The sequence below is a fragment of the Micropterus salmoides genome, unplaced genomic scaffold, assembly GCF_014851395.1.
Source record: "Micropterus salmoides isolate LMB-PRFRI ecotype aquatic unplaced genomic scaffold, ASM1485139v1 Ms_hic_scaffold_23, whole genome shotgun sequence".
In the NCBI taxonomy this organism is placed as follows: Eukaryota; Metazoa; Chordata; class Actinopteri; order Centrarchiformes; family Centrarchidae; genus Micropterus; species Micropterus salmoides.
Window position 1 is genome coordinate 12,319,325 of NW_024041484.1, and position 18,621 is coordinate 12,337,945.

The 18,621-nt window shown below is 42.2% G+C and overlaps 2 protein-coding genes across 2 annotated transcripts; both read right to left on the bottom strand.

Moving 5' to 3' along the window:
• Positions 1-104: 104 nt before the first annotated feature.
• Positions 105-14,788, bottom strand: yaf2 (YY1 associated factor 2). Its single transcript, XM_038738348.1, has 4 exons — positions 14,623-14,788; positions 14,091-14,216; positions 3,501-3,656; positions 105-3,068 (listed from the first exon to the last, which is right to left on the bottom strand). The coding sequence occupies exons 1-4, from the start codon at positions 14,646-14,648 to the stop codon at positions 2,816-2,818; spliced, it is 561 nt and encodes a 186-aa protein (XP_038594276.1). The 5' UTR covers positions 14,649-14,788; the 3' UTR covers positions 105-2,815.
• Positions 14,789-16,403: 1,615 nt separating this feature from the next.
• On the bottom strand, positions 16,404-18,614 carry zcrb1 (zinc finger CCHC-type and RNA binding motif 1). Its single transcript, XM_038738347.1, has 8 exons — positions 18,471-18,614; positions 18,219-18,321; positions 18,045-18,073; positions 17,758-17,869; positions 17,521-17,628; positions 17,313-17,422; positions 17,156-17,231; positions 16,404-16,867 (listed from the first exon to the last, which is right to left on the bottom strand). Exons 2-8 carry the CDS (start codon positions 18,300-18,302, stop codon positions 16,715-16,717), a joined length of 672 nt encoding a protein of 223 aa, XP_038594275.1. The 5' UTR covers positions 18,303-18,321; positions 18,471-18,614; the 3' UTR covers positions 16,404-16,714.
• Positions 18,615-18,621: the final 7 nt, after the last annotated feature.

Genomic DNA, 18,621 nt, shown 5'->3' on the forward strand with positions numbered 1-18,621 from the left:
GGTCGTTCACCAGGTGGAGCTAAAAACAACAAAAAAATACTTCTCTGCTTATAAAAAGCCTAGACGAGTATACAAAAGTAAAATTGTATGCATAAGAAAAGACATGTTTTGTTGGAATTTTGTTATTTTCTTATTCAGACATGTAATAAACAAGTTCACAGATTTGAAAACAACTGAGCATGGCAAAGCAAAGCAAAACAAAACAAAATATCAACAAGTGACACTGACATATTTTTAAGTCTTTCCATTTTTGTCACAACCAAATAACAAATGTCCATCCAAATAGTTCTCGCGAGTCCACACACCTAGTCCCAGCTAGTGCAGTGAATCTATGAGAATACGTCTCTGACACATTAAACGATGCTAACAAACTAAGAGACATAGCCTGTCCCACAATACACCGAGACCATAATATTATCATGCCATGATGGTTCTCAGGATCTGTGCTAAAATGTTAAAGTAAAAATCTCGACAATAACACTGGTATGATGGATAATACAACCACATCAAAACATTGTAGTACAATATTTTAGAAATATCCATTTTATCTGTGTAGTACTCTACAAGTTTTATAAGTTATTGTGTAGTTAGGTTGATCTATAGTTGTTCTGCTGGGAGTTTAGTAGATTCTAAAGCTCCCCCACTTTGCTACATCAAAATGGAGGAATTTAAACAGTTTCTTAAGTCCATCACACCGCAGGCCGTCGCCTGCACAGCTGATAAATGTGCATTACCAGAAGTCAAAGCTCTCTTTCTGCTGTACAAGCACCATGATGTATCCAGATCGGGTCCACTGTGGGAGCAGAACAGTATGAGCGCCCTCTGGTTTTCCCCTGGTGTGACACTGAGCAGGTGCGGCCCTGTTTGTGCAGCAGAGATTTAAAGGACAATACCGGTGTCGTTTACAGCTACAGCCCCTTCACTACCTCCTACATTTAGTTGACAGTTCCTCAGTCATTGTGCATTCAACTTTTTTGTGTAATGTTTTTTGCTTAGATAGTATCTCATTCTGTGGGTGTCATGTGACTGACAGTAACAATGGTATAACATTATCATGAAGGATGTCAGTGATTAGACACACATTTTGTCTACAACATTTACAATGTGACAGATAAAGTATGCCTAAGTTTCACATTGATGGTAACTAATTACAAAACTGAGTTAATCCTTGAAGCTGCATTAAGTGATTGATTTGATATTATGGAAGGGTGTAAATACAGGAAGACTGAAAATTAAATTTAAAGAAACAAAGCCCTGAGAGACAGATTTTAGCTGTTGCGGCTTATGTTAGCAATAATTGCCAACTTGTATATCTAGAATACATATACGAACATAAGCATCCCTTTGGATTAGTGTGTCTGGCCTTCTGACCAATAGTAACCAAACATATAGCTCAGGTTTGGGTGGTACTTGGCTAGTAGCTAGTTAGCTAGTAGCTGGTATTGGCCAAACATCTAGCTCTGGTTTGTACTGTACTTGGCTAGTTAGCTAGTAGTTAATTAACTTCAATCTTCTGCCATTGCAACTGGCCAGGTACTGTAACAAAAGCTTGTCTGAACTGGCATGCTATGGTTGGTCTATGTGAAAACAAACCAAATCAAAACAATGAACTAAAAGCTGCATGTAGCTGGAGAGTTAGTAATTATGTTCGGCTTTACACATTACTAAAACTGATTTGATTCTATGTATCAAAAATATCACTTAATGCAGGGTTGTGATTTATGTTTATATCCTATAGAAAATGAAAGGCTGCAAAGTTTTTAACAAAACCCTGACTGTATCTCTAACTTGGCTGTGTGCAGACAAACTGGGAGTAACGTAAAACAGGGGTAGATTATTGGCACAAACTGAAAACAGAAAACACTGGTGTTATCCTTTAAAATAATATACTATACCTTACTGCACTCTTTAAAAGAAGGACTTTTATCAAAACCTGCCCGGTTCCTTTATACAACCATAACAAGCATTAGCCGAACTACACAAACCTGCTCCAAACATTACGCAAAAACACCAAATGGTGCCAGTGCGAGTACTGCTGCTTTGCTTTGTCAAAAAAGTCCCACTACAGCAGAGGCAGTCCAGAAGTAAAACATCAGAGTAATTGGGACAGGAGCAAAGGTTTGCTGGGAAGTTGAAAGTTTCAGTGTAGGGACACAGAGTGTGTAGTGGATGGTTGGGTGTTTAACAGGCAGGTAAAGATTCCAGACGGAGGCTGAAAATTCCACATGGGGGTAGAAAAGGTCACTCTGCCGGCCACTGAAGATGATGTCAAGGGTGGGGCTGCACATTTCATTTAACAAAAATATTTATAAAAAAAGAAAACTTGACAGGCAGGTGCATCTGAAGGAAACCGTACAAAACCATAAAGCTTGTCCAAACTGAAGAAGTTCCTTGTCAGAATAAAGCTGTCTTAGTAAATATTCTAGTAGCAAGTTTTGGACAGCGTGTGGGATCCTTTCAATTGCACCAAATGTCCAAGTGAAATTGGTGATCACTAAAAACTTCAAAGATGGAGCAAGATGTGTTTCATATTGCTTTCTAAATGCAGAATTCCAGTGCTGTGGAGAATCTTTAAACTGACTGAAACTCGCTAAATCTGATGTGTTGGCAACTCATTCTCTGATAAATGGGCCACAATTCCTATTGAAATTTGGAAGATCCAAAAGAAAGAAAGCACAAAAAAATGTTTTTCAGTCAGTATTGTGCAGCTCTAAAGCAGAGGCAGAACGCTCCACCAGCGACCCGTGGACTTGCAGATGAGATGTGGGTGGGGGCCGGGGCCAGGGGCAGGGGGCAGGTTTTGAGTGGGGGTGACTCAGTGGGACTCTCCGCTGACCGAGCTTCCCTCTCCTCGTGGCGAGGAGGAGCGGGAAAGCCCCTTCTCTGTGTTCTCTGAGCTGGAGCCGTTCTGGTTGTGGTGGTCGGCCGTGGATGCGACGCTGGACGATGTAGCTGAGGTGGACGAGGGCTTGGCCTTCTCCTTAAAGTCTGTTATGACGACTGTCAGGTCTCCAACTGTCACCTCCAGGTGCTGGGCACTGCTCCGGTCGATGTTTTTTAATCTGGGCCTTGTGATAGAGAGAAACATTTGGGGAAAGTGAGAAAAAACAAGGAAAGATGAGAACGCTTATTTAGAGTATTTCTTTAAAATCCTGCATGAGGTTTTGTATTAATCATCCCTTGCACTTCACGTTGAACAAGTGCAAAGTACTATCTTTTGATTTGATTTACCCAAGAGTGAAAAGCACCTTGATCTTTTTGCTTCATTGTCACTGAAAACTCCAAAGACAATCTTCCAGACACTGCTTTGAAATTTATTTCTGGTGTTTCCCACCCTCCGCACTTCTATCTTTAGAAGTGCTTTATGAAATATGACAACACATCAACCTAACGTCAGGTGGCAGAACGGAAACACCGTCTAGAGTTTCTGGTGTTTATTCATGCATCCCGGTAATGTCTGATTCCTGTTGATCCCCCCCACCTCGTGTCAGCTTGTTTACCTCATCTTCTTGTGACTGTTCTTCTTGAGCGCCGGCTCTCTGTCGCTCTTCTCCCTCTCTACTCTCTCCTTCTTCTCCTTTTTGGGCTGCGAGGGCAACACAAACTGCTGCGTTACCTGCTGCTGCGAGACGAGCTGGGAGACGGGACGGGGCTTCCTGATCCGGTGGAGGGAGACAAAGAGAGAGAGTGGTGGGATGACAGAGTGTGGCAGATTAATGAGAGGGAAAATCACAGTGAACACATGGCTTCATGCTATCCTACCACCATAATCAAGAGCCAATAATCCCTGCCAGTGCTGGTTAGGATGGTGCTGGTGAAATGTTCTTAACACTGGCAGCAAGTGGCAACACACACTGAGTGCATTCAGATTAAAACTCAGGATACAGCCATCTGTGATGTGTATACCTGCACAGGCTTGTTTTAGTGCCCAGAATGAGCGGTTTTGGTGAACACAGAGATGTGATAGGGATTCTATGTGCGCAAAACACACTGAATTCAGATGGTTTCAGTATGGTTTTCTCTTTGCATGCTTTTATAAAACTACAAGCTAACTCACAGAGAAATCCATGAAACTAACAGTGGTGTGGTGTTGTAAATAAAGGAGAAAAGTGACATCAGTTCTGTGTCATATTTTAATTGAAAGGTTACACCCAATATGTTTTTCCCCTTTCCTCCCAAATGTGGAATGTCTTGTTCTCCTGCACTGCACTCTCTTTTATCACTCCAGGGGATGGTGCACGCACTCATAAATCCTGTCACCTGCCGCCTCTTTCAACAACCAGTAGTTGCTATTGCAGCATCAGGGTCATGATCCCTCACCAACTTCGCATTCTCCATCACTGTCAGTTGTGTTAGTGGCTTTTGTCAGACTATAACTATATTTTCCATGATGTTATTTTAAGAATGTGATTATATATTATGTACAAAACACAGTGTATTGGATTTTGCTGCCTTGGCTTATTTCAGGTATCAAAAGCCATGGTCCCTGGTTTGTTATTGATGACAGAGAAACAGTGTTCACTCACTGATGGCAATGACTGCTCCACAAAATGCTAAAAGGCAAATCGCATTTCAAACATAGCTCGGTGGAACAAGGTTAGCTAAATGTTCCCCCTCACAGTCGCATTTCCATCCTCCATGAGTGCCTGCTGTCTCAAAAAATGATACATTATGCAACTGGTCTGGCAACAGTTTGCATGCATGAAGGCTGCGATCGTGTTTCTGTGCAGGAGTGTCTGTGTGTGTGTGTTTTGGGGCTGGCAGGAACCCTAGCCGAGAGGCGAGTGTGTTGAAAAGGCCATCTGTTGAGGGAGCCTACACATCTAGTGCCGGATTTTGCACGCAAACATTCACACATAGACACAGTAGTACGTTTGAATGCACCAATGCACATCATAGCATGCAGTTACTGCATCGAAAGCCAAAGTGGTGGATACAAATCAAAAAATGGGTGCACCTGAAAACATATGCATTGCTTTATAAACCAACACGATCAACAAGAGATACACTAAGGTGCATTTAGGCATGTGCACATGGCTGTACACATACATGCATGCCAACACACACACACACACACACACACACACACACACACACACACACACACAGAAATGAGCAGATGAAGCATGAGGGCATGAGGAGAACACAGAAGAGCACAGTGTGTTTTCTGAGCCCCGTTGAGCAGTCATATTTGCAATTAGCTCAACACTGAAAACAAATTTCATAATTCATCAGCCAGTTACACTGTTTTACAAGCTTTTACACTATTTTAACAACAGATCTCCTATGAACATTGGTTGTTCACATGCCAAAATGGTGCCATCACCTTGTCTTCTGTAATACATGCTTTAAACTGTTGCTTATAAAATATAAAAAATGTGTCTTAGAATTTAAGCCAAGCAATGCATCTGTGCTCTTATACTGTAACTCCAAAAGCTCTGCTGGTAACACTGCACGACAGCTTCACTCAAGTGTCCTAACCTGTGAGTGAACCCTTCGAAAAGTATTGCAATTACAAAACATTGGCCTCCAGGTGCTTCATGAAAAATGTCCTTCTGCACTTGCCTAATGTAATTATGAGGGCGTAACACAGTCCCTAGAGAGCGTACAAATGTACATGACTTGATAAAAATCCATCCACAAAATTAGTTTGAGCACCTGGCCAAGTGTTACTGTGCAGTGCTCTACATTTTAGTCAAAAAGAGCCTTGGTGGCCTATTTAGCTTAATCTAGAGACTTCCACCTCATTTTCTAAGAGGAAATATATAAGCCAGGGCTGCTGGTCTGCTGTCTTGTTCTAAGGGCAAAGCTGTTGTTTAACAGTTCTGGGATGACCTAAATTGGGGCCCAGCTTCAAAAGAGTCTCTCCCAGAGTCAGTTTTTTTTTATCATTGCCTTCACAGAACATGCAGTGAAACTAGCAAGGCTAGAGTGAAATGCAAATGGGTCTCTTGGCCTACATAACTGTCTGATTGGGAGGAGATGTAGAGATCCTCTAATATGTCTGTCTTGTCAGCACGACACTGCAGAACTGCTGACACATTTTAAATAAAAGCAGAGGCCTCTCAAAGTCCTTGGTTTCCAGCTCAAGTAACGTGCTGCTTTCCGTGACATCCTTTTACCCGGATACAATATAGAAATGTCCGGTCTTTTGAAATTTACCGAAGCTCACACACAGAACAGCGATTGTCACAACAGAGTCGACCATCATGCCCTCGGGCCAAATGTTACCAGCTTCCAAATATAAAAACAAGACGGCCGGCTGCCTCATTCAGCACCTCCTTTGGTTTGTCTTTGATTGATGATCATGTCATTATGCGGTTTATATGTTTTCTGTGTGACCTACTGTATGTGTATGTAATGAACAGATGAATTACTACTGTCTCATTAGTATGTTTTGCTTTATGTGCGATCAAAAGAGAAAAAATTGTCACCTGGGGCGAATTATGATCTTTTCAATTTCAAACTAAAATACTGGCTGCGCCTGAGAGCAATTGGGGGCAACTATAAACATATTTTGTACATCCTATCTTCTTCATGTATTACAGTGGAGTAGATTTTCACTAATAGAGCCAGTTCAATAACCTGGAGGTGAAAGAGGAGACAGACAACCTAATATTACGGTGGGGCAGGCCTAAACAGAGCTGCCTCTGTTAACCCAATCAGATGGTTATTATCTTAGCACTTAGGCCTCTGCTACTGGCCTCCATCTGGAAGCTGGCGGAGTGTGTGTGTGTCTATTGATTCCAACAGGAATTTCTGTGCCTAATGTAACAGCCTATTCTTTCTGACATTAATACTCCGTGTTGGATCTGTTGTTCCAAACAATATTTGCTCCTCTCATGCCATCTATTCTACAGCAGTTAAACCCGCACTGGGAAATGAGGATGTTACGAGGAAGGTCTAAACACGCTGAATAAAATTTCCTTGCAAAGGAGAGGTTAAAGAAAACAATGGGTATTAATCCTACTCTCTTTATTTTTTAGCTTTTAAATCACAGAATGTCGTCCGCCGTTGTCTTCCTGTTCACCTCTGCTCCTGTTTTATTAGCATTCCAAAGCACTTAGTGAAAGACTCTCCATCATCTTCTGTCTTTCTTTAGATTAAACAAACGCATTATTTTCACTTTCAACCTCTCCAGCCCCAATAACCTTTTACATCTTTTGTTTTGAACCGCAAACTAAAGACAAAGTTGTCACGTCCTGCCTGAGGGGAGGAGCTAGAGAGTACACATGCTGCCACTGATCCCTCACACATTTCACTGACAGGGGAACTCTGGCTGACCCCTACGCAAATATGTCATAAACACACACACACACACACACACACACACACACACTCTATAGCTATCCTTCTCTTCCTCCTTCTGATGCACCCACTAACCTCACACTCCTCCTCTTCTGGCCTGTGCTCTGAAACAGAGAAGAAAAAAAAGGCACTCGAACAACTAACACTACCAGAAAAGATCTCCTCTGGTCCTGATTCGGTCAAAATCTGATTGCAAATGTTTGTCCATAACAAATTCATTATGTGGTCAAATTATGACTCAGGGTGGTTTGGCCAGGATGTCTAGTTTCTGCCACAGAGGACAAACGGGTCATCAGCAGCACCACTGACAGAGAGACTCACAGATGGTGTGGTAGTTTGTACGAGCCAGAACCTGCTTATAGGCAAATCATAATGACCTTTCTAAAAGGACCACTTTGAAAAACAGCGACTATGAGTGGTCTAGTCTACTAAGACACCCACAGACAAGGGGATATCAAATTCAGAGACTTTTCAGTAACTTCAAACACTCCATCAGGCAACCAGGTGGTTTGATGTGATTAGTTTTGACCCTAGTAGGCAAAGCTGAGGTTCAGCTTTGTGACAATGCATTTTCCAGATAATTCAATGGGCTTTTAAGTGGGTGCCTTAGCCTAAGACAAACAAGCAACACTTCTTCCAATGCAACCCCGCCCCCCCTTTTCCGAACATAACATCACAGTTACTCACAATTCTTCACAGACCGTGAGAACATGAGAACTCCTTTCTGCCAAAGTACACCTACCAACTGTTTTAGCCCAACACTTAAAGGAAGAAGCCACACAAGTTTTATTATGTTTTTGGGTGGACAGATGTTAATAAAACTAAACACTGGTGCTGTAACAAATCCTAAATCTCCACTGCAGGGCATCAGGAGGTAAAGTGTTTGTGCCAGGACTGAAAGGTCCATACAAATGAGGTGCAGTATTTTTCTAAATAAAATAAGTATCTTGCTTTAAGTCAGGGCTGCCTTTAGCTTTAGTTTTGGATAAAGGTGTGTCTACTCCTGGCAGGGCACCTGTGGCCATTATACCAGGCATTTGCGATTTAAAAAAACAACGTTTAACTGGTAATGCGTTGCATTCAAAAGACAGCAGGACAGAATTCTGCAGATGTTTGGACTGCTTGCTAACATTTGTCGAGTACATTGTGTGATGAGCAAACAGCCCACAGGACAGCTGACGGGCTGAAAATAAGCGCTGGAGTGCGCTGCTATAAACAAATCTCATCTCACTGTTCTGTGATGATTGTAAGATCATTGTGAAATAGCTCATTTTATGCCCTGTTGAACACTCTCTCAATCTAGGTGTAGGTGTACGTGTGTGTGTTAGGTTCTATCAGCAGGTTGTAGGCTGCTCCTGGGAGCTCCTCCAACCCGATGATTAATATCTCTCCCTGCCTGTACATGCTATCACCGTGTGTGTGTGTGTGTGTGTGTGTGTGTGTGTGTGTGTGTGTGAGATAGAGAGAGAGAGAGAGAGAGACAGATGGCTCTCTACGTCCTGTGGTTTATGACACCTTCTACAGCCCGCTAGCCACACTATACCACATTCTCCCCTCTCACACAGGCCGCCAGCACGCACACACACACACAGAGCAGTATGTCATGCATCAGTGTCACTGCAGTAATTACAGGCTTATCACGTAGCTATAATCTTGAGCCACAGTGACGTGATAACAGCCAGCTTCATTGTCCCTGATGTACACTCAGTGTTTGTATGCTGTGTGACTAAGGGGATGTGATCATTTAGATGGCACGATCAAACATTGACTGGCGATACACAGTGTGTTTTACACGCGTGATACCTGTTTACAGATGCAATTTGTATCAGTCATTTTACTTACATAACAATTTGTCACTCTCACTCGCAGGTCCAGCTCATGAAACCTGTTTGTCAGCGTTTGTTGGTGCCTGCCAAGAACGATTCCAAAACAGTGAGAACGCACACGACGAAGAAATGTCTGAAAACACCTGGATGTGTTTCATTAATCCCTCTACTGTGTGAGGGTGTGCGTGACGCAACATTTAACATTTACTGCCAAAGGTGTTGTAAGACAATCCAAAACAAACCCAGCGTTTTGATTGTCAGTGCTCAAGGTGAATGAAAACACACGACTCTAAGGTGAGAGTCAAACGTGGTGCGCTCTGCTAGTTGCACATTTTGTGTTATCAGACTGACATTAGCACAGCAGCCAAATGGTGGTGTCTGGTAAAGCTTTCTCTCACACATGTAGCTAACTGGTGTGGAGGAGGTCAAACCTTACCATGAGGCTAATAATACGCTTAATAGATATGTATGGATAGGATAACTGATTTTATTGCCAAAAGGAAACTCAAGTATTCAAGTCCTGTAAGTGTAAATGTGTACACAGGCAGTGGAACAATATAAAAATTACAGCAAAGTCATTAATTTACCCTGTGCATTTCAAACGAATAAATTTTCCTTCCGGCAGCATTTTAATGTACATAATGTATTGAAGATTACTATTCTGTGGCAGTTGCACACATTTTTACCAGTGCAGCTATTTTAAGAGAATAAACAGACCGAAAAAAAGAGATAATTAATCCTTTCCTTTTTGCACTACAAGTTCTGTATTGCATTTTGATACCCAATTTAAAATAAACCATATACTCGGTAGATAAACTTTCTCTATGAAAGCCTCTGCCATGCCATGGCTCACAGTTTCTGTTTCACACAATCAGATGGCTCCTGCAGGCTGATCAGTATCTCATATTTAGAATGGATATCTACTACAACCAATCGCTGGCTAGATTCATAAAGTTCATGCATGCGAGCTGCCAAATTCCAACAATCTGACCAATTTTTACCCACTGCACTGCTTATTGGATTTTTGTGCTAACATTTTTATTTCACTTATCTTGTTTACATGTGATTATTCACCGTCTTCTTTTGGTGTATTTGCTGGCTTCACGATATAGCAAATGAAAATTTCTTTTTAGATTTGTGTAAACCGATGAAGACATTTTAAGATGTCCTTTTGGACTTCATTTTATATAAAAAAAAAACAGATTACAGATAACAGCTGCAGCTCTACTTATAGGTATTTGTATATAAGTACTTGCCTTCATACATATTTGCCTTGCCTCTGTTTTGAGTGTTTTATTGTATTCATATGTATAAATAAACTCAATAAATATGCTAAAATCTTGCACTAGATACTCTGGACTATATTATGGACTATATTATATTGAAAGCTACTTTTTGAAGAGGGTAAACAAACTGCACATCAGGCCAACTGCACAATTACAGCCCAATTTTCCATGTGTGCACTGCGAGGGCGAGCTTGCACGGAGGATGATAAAACAACATCTGAACAGCCAAACGCTGACAGGTTCCCAGCCAGCACAGAACGGCTTGTGCTGTTTAGGTGGAGTTGACAAAACCTGCACATCAGTCAATCTGTCACAGAGAGACGCCCGAGGTTAAGTTCAACTCCTGGAGAGACAGAGAGAGCGAGATGGAGAAGGAGACCCAGAGAGAGGCAGGCAGACAGAGAGCAAACACAAATAGCTGTGAGAACGAGGAGACAAAAAGGTGGGGCGAAAGTGATCACAAACGAGAGAGCCAGAGGCAGAGAGAGAACTAATAGGAACATGATCAAGCTCACTGTCCTGACCTGTAGAAATATAATGCTGCCCAACAAGCTCCTGAACGCAGAGCATGCACACAGCGAGTGTTCCCCTGTTGGGCCCGACTTGTCAGGGCACAGCTCAGTGAACAGATGCAGGTGGCGGCGGCTAGACACCAGAGAAGGTCACACACACCGCTCTATTACAACCAGTAGTATTTGGCTATGGGCGGTGTTTAGGCTGTCTGTCAACGCCACTTCACATGACATTTTCAGCTTTTCTTCCAAACACCAGAGAGGAGCATTAACTCTGAAACGTGCCTCATCTTCCATCTATGTTTTAAACATTAAGATGATATTCTAAATCCAGGACAGGTCATAACGACGGGTGCAGTGGGAGGCCCTTCAGTGTCTTGCCCAAGGGTTCCCTGCCTGGGTATTTCCGCCGATGTAGGAGTCAAACCTTGCACTTATCAACAGCCTCTTTTGAAGTACCGCACCGCTGCACGGTGACTTTCATCTATCATGCTGGTTTTCAAAGGCTGGGACTGAGCCCGAAGAGTGGCAGGAAGATAAAATGTCTCTCCCACTTTTTTTCCTCAGCAAAGTCTTAAGGTAATGAGGCTGCATGATATGTTGCAATCCCAAAGCTCTTCCGAGAGAGCTTTAATTAGCTAAAGACTGTAAGCTAGCAGCTTGCCGTAGAAAAGAAACATCTTTTTTTCTATACTAATCTGCACAAATGGCTACATCAGGTTTGCGGCCAGAGAGCTAAAACTGTAGGTGTAGAGAGAATATTTAAACACTTATTTCTGTGTGTGCAGGTCTCCCTTGTCTTTCTTCAAATTTGACTTCGTAGCCGTGCAAGTTTCCGAGCCACTGACAGAATTAGCGGCGTGTCAGCCAGTTCCCTCTTTGTCAGTCTGTCTCCCGCTTCCATTTCAATCCACCTTTTCCGATAAGAGAGTCTAATCCTGCTGATGTATCCCCTCGTCTTCAGCCAAACTCACAGTACCTCGACAACGTTCAATCAGCTGCCGGGGTCGGGTCCCTGCAGTCGATCATCTCTCCACATCAGAGGGATCTAGGCAGTGAGGCCTGCTAAACTTCACCTTCATAAAACATTCATCTGTATATCTCGACGGCTATCTTTCTCTACCAAAAATGTGGCCTTTTTATTTTAGCACTCATCGCCTCTAGTGCTTGCTTAAAAGACACAGGTGCTGTCAGGCAAAAGTGACATTTTATGCAGTTAGTTGGTGTTTTTCGATCTCTTTGACAAGTGATGAGCTGATTTAAGCCACTTCCTCAGAACCCAGACTGGCTGTCAAACCTGTGACCTTCAGGCTATGGGACACTTCCTCTAACGGCTGGACACTCCATGCCAGTGTCAGGCTTTAATTCATTACTTCGCAGTAATAGCTCAGTCATGCTTGTTTAGCAACCACCGAGGGAATTTTGCTGCATCCTACATTTATATTCAGCATGTCGTTTGCCCTTTAGCACCTTCAGCTTGCTTGCTGAGATATCCAGTTGTCCGCTGTGTTCGGTCGTTAACATCTGCGACCACCTGTGTGGCCATTTTGCTGCAGCCTTAGCCTGCGTGTGGTGTGAGTAAGAGTTTGCGTATGGCTATTTGCAAGAGCACGACAACACTGCTACTCCTCCTGCTAATACTACTAAAACATTTCTGCAGCACTGCAGTTGGGAAGACAGTGGGTTATTAACATTCAATAAGACCTTCACGTGGACGTTTTCTAAATTTGTCGCCGAGTGTCAGGGGCATAGCGAGGTAATTCTGGGTCCTTGTGTCCTTGCCAACTTCCCCCCCAAAAACTGCCCAGATGGGGAAGACAAAGGGTGTCACAGCTTTTGATGACGCGAGGATTCAGACAGGTTCTTGGCAAAGCCGCTTGTTTTTACAGAAGCACACAGAGTCCCTGGAGTGTCCTCTCAACAATCAACGCTCATTTGCAATAAGCAGGACCCTATGACAACAGCGCGTCTGCCGCTCAATCTCTATGTTTGTGCGAGCAGCAACAGCGCACTTGAGTGTGTATTAAGAGCGTGTGTTTGTGTACGAATATGTATGCAGTCATGTGTAAAATTTGCATGTTGAGTGCATCTGTACGTGAGCGTGTGTGTGTCCTGATGACAGCAGGCTGATTAAGCTGTTGCATAGTAATGAGCTATGGCTGTCTGTCTGGCAGCTGCTCTGACAACCTCTTTTCACAACTAGCCTTCCCACACACACACAGACACAAGTGCACACACACACACAAAAACACACACGGCCTTAGAAGCGCATGCACTGACGTGAGGAAATACCACATTTCTGAAAAGGCATCAAAACTGACATGTTGGTGTTGCTGTTTAAATCAGTGGGAGAGGTGTGCTAACGCAGAGGATAATTGGCTATACATTAAGGAGGGAGATCATGTAACAACACACATTGCTTCCCATAGCCAGAGCTAACGGCTGCACTTCCTCTCCTCTCGTCCTTTGTTGTGTTTTCATCCTGATAATGACTGCCACTCAGGAATAACAGTCATTTCCTGCTTCAAATCACTGGTGTCAGGACAAATATCAGCCACAGCACAGAGGGCACAGAGTGTGTGTGTGCGCCTACACGCTGTATATTTCTGCTTGAGTACCTGTGTGTGTGAGTTTGTTAAGAGTAACCCCCCCCCCCCACCTCACCGCCCTTTCTGTTACAAATATCTCCGGGGCAACAAGATGGATGTGTGTGCTTAAAGAGCAAGCCATCCCTCTCTCTCATTTTACGGAGGTCAGTGTCAACACCCGGCCAAGAACATAGAGTAGGCTACAATGCTCTGCTCAGAGGGAAAAGAGGATTCACAAATGTTGAGTTTGATAAAGTAATTGTTGTCTTTTTCACCAAAACAAACAGAATAAATGCAATTATCACCAGAAAAATACAAGAGAACAACAAGCCATATAGCTATATAGTTATATATGTATAGTTACAGTGGGGAAAAACACATAAAATTCTATTAATCGATTGTCTCGTGGTACAAATGCACAAATTGCTTATAGGGGAAAGGGGTGGTAGTGAGATTAAACTGTCATTTTACTGGGGGGTGGGAGGGGGGCTGCCCCTCAGTCCCCAAGGACCCCCATTTGAGACCCACTAATGCAAAAGAGACCAAAGGTAATGTATATCCATCGCTTACCTTGTTGATGTCCCCTTCCTGACATCACACATCATGCACTTAAAAGCTTCTGCCGTGTTCTTGTACGTGCACACGCTGCAGTCCCAAAACCCCTCGTCGGAGGAGGGCTTCGGTTGACGCTTCGGCCTTTTAAAACAATAAATGTAAAAAAGAAACAGAAAGAAGAAAATTAAAACACGAAAATTGGGTGGCAGAAGAGAAGAGGAAAGGGGGCGAGAGGAGACAAGAGTGAGTTCAGCTCGCATCCACGAAGGCTATCGATAGCAAACATCTGGGTAAGCCTATAGGATTTAGGAAATCATCTGCAAGCGCTCTGTGATCCGACACTGTAATTGGCGATGAGGTTTTAACACCCGCGCGCGCACACACACACCCGCACGCGCGCACATACACACGTGCGGTGAGAGAGAGAGCGAGAAAAGAGAGAGAGAGACCGAGACCGTGGAGAAAACCCTTTTTTTCCCTCGCGCTGGTCGATGTCCGCTCCCCTCTCTTAGCTTAAATATCTCGAACACACTGACTCGGTCGTTACCTTGTGGGACTCCTCTTGTCGCCCATGCCAGACAAGGGTTTATCTGGAGGTGCTGAGACGAGCAGAAGTCGTGTTATTTCCGATAATTTTAGCAAAGAAGCGATGCGCCCGTGCCGCTCGGCTTCCAGCTGTCGTGGAAACTCCGCTTGGGAAATGGTCACGTGACTCCCTTTGACCAATCAGAGGCTGGATTACTTCCCGAGGCTGACATTCCTCTTGATGCATCTATGCCGCCTTCATGTACCCGCTGTAAAATCGTACTTATGTGGACTAGGGGTGTTTGATATTATGTCAAACGTGACCCGTTAGCACCAGCACGCTGTAATTCAGCTAACTCATATACAGTGGTATGACAGGTTTTCACCATACTGCTTTCACTAATTTGCACGTCATTGACACATGCTTGATTCACTTCGCATACTGTGACGGCCCCAGGTTTGGGCTCTCTTTTGTTTGTATCTTGCTGCGTTTTGTCCCTTCAATCCAGGTAATTGGTGGGTAGAGTTGATACCTGCCTGAGCAGGTGGGGCTCAGGTGGCTGTAAAGGAGCCTGCTTAATGATTTGACTCTCTCTTCTCCTGGCCTGTCTACAGTTTGGTTCTTTGTGTTCTACACCCATACACTCTCACACATGCACTGCATACATACTGATCTGACACCTACAATTGTATATTTTCCTTAATTTACTTATTAACATATCTATTATTATTTTCAGACTGTGTGGTTTCCCACTTTTGTCACTTACTGTTGAGCCAGGTTGTGACAATACACATACAGAGCCTGTTCAAAGCAAGAAAAAATATTTGAAAAAATGAATGAAAATGACTAAAAAATAGAAAATATTATTACTGAAGTGCAGTTACATTACACATAATGATTACACATGCAACTGATACATAGTTTTACTGCTAGTGGTCGCACCTAATTAACATAATTCTTATAGCACGTGAATGCAACATAGCCAGCCATAGTAGTTAATGTTGCGTCTACAGCAATGTGTTAAGACGGGTACCGCTCATATCAGCTCACTGTATTGGGAATCCTCATTTCCCTGTATCTTCGCGTTAGACTCGCAGGCTGCAGAAATACCGCAGTGGTTTAGATAACAGGCGCATCAAACATCGGGGAATCCCACGCTTTATTTGCGTGCTGACGCAAGCGAGCATCAAAAACCACATTTCCAAGCGAACCACTGTAGCGTGACTTTCATTTAACATGCTGGTTTTCAAAGGATGGGACTGGGCCAAGGTTTCCAAACGGTTTCATATCAAGGACAACCAACTGAGTTCTCCATTATCTCCTAGGGATGGGATTTTACCGCAGGGAAATTCCAACTGCTGAATTTTAGCTGTTGCAATATTAAGGAGTTGCATACGCTATCTAGATCTTTACAAGTTTCTCAGAATTGCTCCTACCAGCTTTGATAATCATTTTTGGTAATTTTGTAGAAAAGAGACAAAACCATGCTTTCTTTTTTAAATATAGCCTATATGTTACATTTAAAATGAATAGCCAATTTTGTCATTTTTGTTATACTTTTTGGCTGCCGGCCATAGAAATTCACAACCTTTTGCTAAACTGACACACATTTGTCACAATTTGACATTTTATAGACAGAATTACTCATACCTAAAAATAATCCAACCAGTAAATTGACCGTAAGTTGTGTGTACTTTCTTTTTTCCCATTTACTTAATTGAACTAAGCAAAGTAGTAAATAATGTTTTTCAGCATTCTTTATCTGCAGTTCTGCGGTTAATACCAGAACAACCAGCAGTTCATTTGGTTTGTCATTAAAAAACAAGGCTTTATTGACTGAGAAAAACACCATACACACACACACACACACACACACAAAAAAAATCAACCCAAGAACAATTATACAGTGCTTCTAAAAATATAAAAAAAGCCTCAGTTCTATGTACAAAAAAAAAAATCCTACTGTGGAAACATTACAGCGTGAATGGAAGCATGTTTTTAACTTCCCAATATTATACAGTACAACTTTCAAAATAAAGCCATATTTGAGAAACACGTTTATGTCCAAACTGTATTATTATTGTTGTTATTTTTATTATTATTATTAATAATATTAGTCATCACTGAGCTCCTCCTCGTCACTGAAGTATGCGCTCTTTTTGATCCTTGGTTTCTTAGAGTCTGAGGATGATGAAGCGTGAGCACCGTCCTCTTGAGCCAAAAGTGCCTGCTTCGTCTGTGTCTCCTCTTCCTCGATACGGGCTTGCTGGGTGGGACACAAAAGAAGAAGAATTATGACAGAGAAAAAAAAATTTATAAAGCCCATTATATATGTTAAAATGCAGTCAATTCTACTTCCCTTAGCCTCCACCTCAAACAGCAGTTATTCATATTACCTCCTTGCTATCCCCTTTTTTGAGGCAGTATGTCAGTAGAGCTGTTACAAGTTATGTTTAGGTCACAAGGACACACTTTCCATAATATAATTCAGTTAATAAAATGTTAAATTATATGTCTACACTCCCTACTTAGTTTTCTATATCTGCACACTTACCTGAAAAGCAATGGCTTGGCTCAGACTATCTAAGGTTGGGTCCTCTCCCTCTTCCTCACTTTCTTCTTCTTCTTCACTATACAGTAAAAGACGTAGGAGTTACAAAAAATGACATCTATTACACAACATCTCACAGTATCAGCTTTACAATACGTACACATGCTCAGGTTGCTGGGCCTTTTTCTTCTTTTTCTTTTCTTTTTTCTTCGGAGGTTCCCTCTCTCCCAGAATGTTTTTGGGGCATGCGTAGCTCAGGTGACCTGTATCCTGTGATTTGATGGCAAAAAGAGATTATACTTGCAACTGTAATTCAATAAAATATAGCAATCTCTCAGCACACAAAAAAAAGATAAATAAGCACTTACCCCACATTCGTAACATTTAGTCTTGTCTGTGTAATTCCGTCTCCTTATAAACTCAGTTGCTCGCCCATTGTCTATGGCAATGCTCGCTTTCACTGTTCTGCCAAACAACTGGGAGACAAAAAAAAAACTGACAACTGAATATGCATCAAAGAAAAATCACTGACCTTGAGACTGCAGCTTATACGCACTGACATATAGTATGTAAAAACTAATGGCCTTAATGTGAAATAGACTCACCTGTTTGTTGTTCACTGCTCTTGCACAGTTATGAGCTGACTCTCTGTCCAGGAAGAGAACAAACGCCACTCCTTTACTCTGGCGAGTCTCTTTATCCTTAACGATTGTAACCCTGAAATATGCATGACAGTTATAAATACCTATTTTTGAACCATTGCATTACTACAGGCAAGCATTTAGAGCCTTAACTGACTGTTGTGGGTTATGTATTCCTTGACTACATTGTTTGGTTTACACATTGCTGTAACATATAAGTAATACAAAAATAAATTACTTTCATTACTTACTTTACAACTTTTCCATATTTGGTGAATAGCTGAAATGAGACAAAGTGATCTGTTTCAGTAGGGAAGTTGCTTGGACTCAAGGACCATAGTTGAATTTTGTCAAAACAAAAGCATGGTTAACATTATTTCATAACACCAAGAAACAGTTGTCAACAATTGTAAAGACTAACTTACCTTGTGTAGGTCATTGTTGGTCAGGGAGAATGGTAGGTTCGACACATACACAGTGCTTTTGCTTGGTGCCAATCCCCCGCTCATACTGCACAAATGTGACACACTGTAAGACAAAATAGCCAAATGATCATAAAAATGTCTAATGCACAACGAGCTACATAGCTAGCTTGGTAAGTCCACCAATGTAGCTAATTAATGCAGCATACATTGGTTAAACATTGTAACAGTACTTAAAGAACCTGAGTACATTACCCAAATGAATTACCAACACAGCCTCCGATGATAGAACAATATCTAAATGTGTTTAAAATTTCAGAATTTAGTGTATTTACATGTAGCTAATATTTAGCAAACAGAAACGAACGCCATGTCTGGACGTCGCAACTTGATGACGTGTGCTTAC

What these genes read in the sequence shown, in the direction of transcription:
- zcrb1 (XM_038738347.1), bottom strand. Translation starts at nt 18,302, where the DNA reads ATGAGCGGGGGATTGGCACCAAGCAAAAGCACTGTGTATGTGTCGAAC. An exon ending in AAATATGGAAAAGTTGTAAA is followed by an intron (nt 17,870 to 18,044) that starts GTAAGTAATGAA and finishes TGCATATTTCAG; the next exon opens with GGTTACAATCGTTAAGGATA. An exon ending in GCCAAGCCATTGCTTTTCAG is followed by an intron (nt 16,868 to 17,155) that starts GTAAGTGTGCAG and finishes TGTCCCACCCAG; the next exon opens with CAAGCCCGTATCGAGGAAGA.
- yaf2 (XM_038738348.1), bottom strand. Translation starts at nt 14,648, where the DNA reads ATGGGCGACAAGAGGAGTCCCACAAG. An exon ending in GACAAGAGGAGTCCCACAAG is followed by an intron (nt 14,217 to 14,622) that starts GTAACGACCGAG and finishes TTGTTTTAAAAG; the next exon opens with GCCGAAGCGTCAACCGAAGC. An exon ending in AGGAAGGGGACATCAACAAG is followed by an intron (nt 3,657 to 14,090) that starts GTAAGCGATGGA and finishes CCACCGGATCAG; the next exon opens with GAAGCCCCGTCCCGTCTCCC.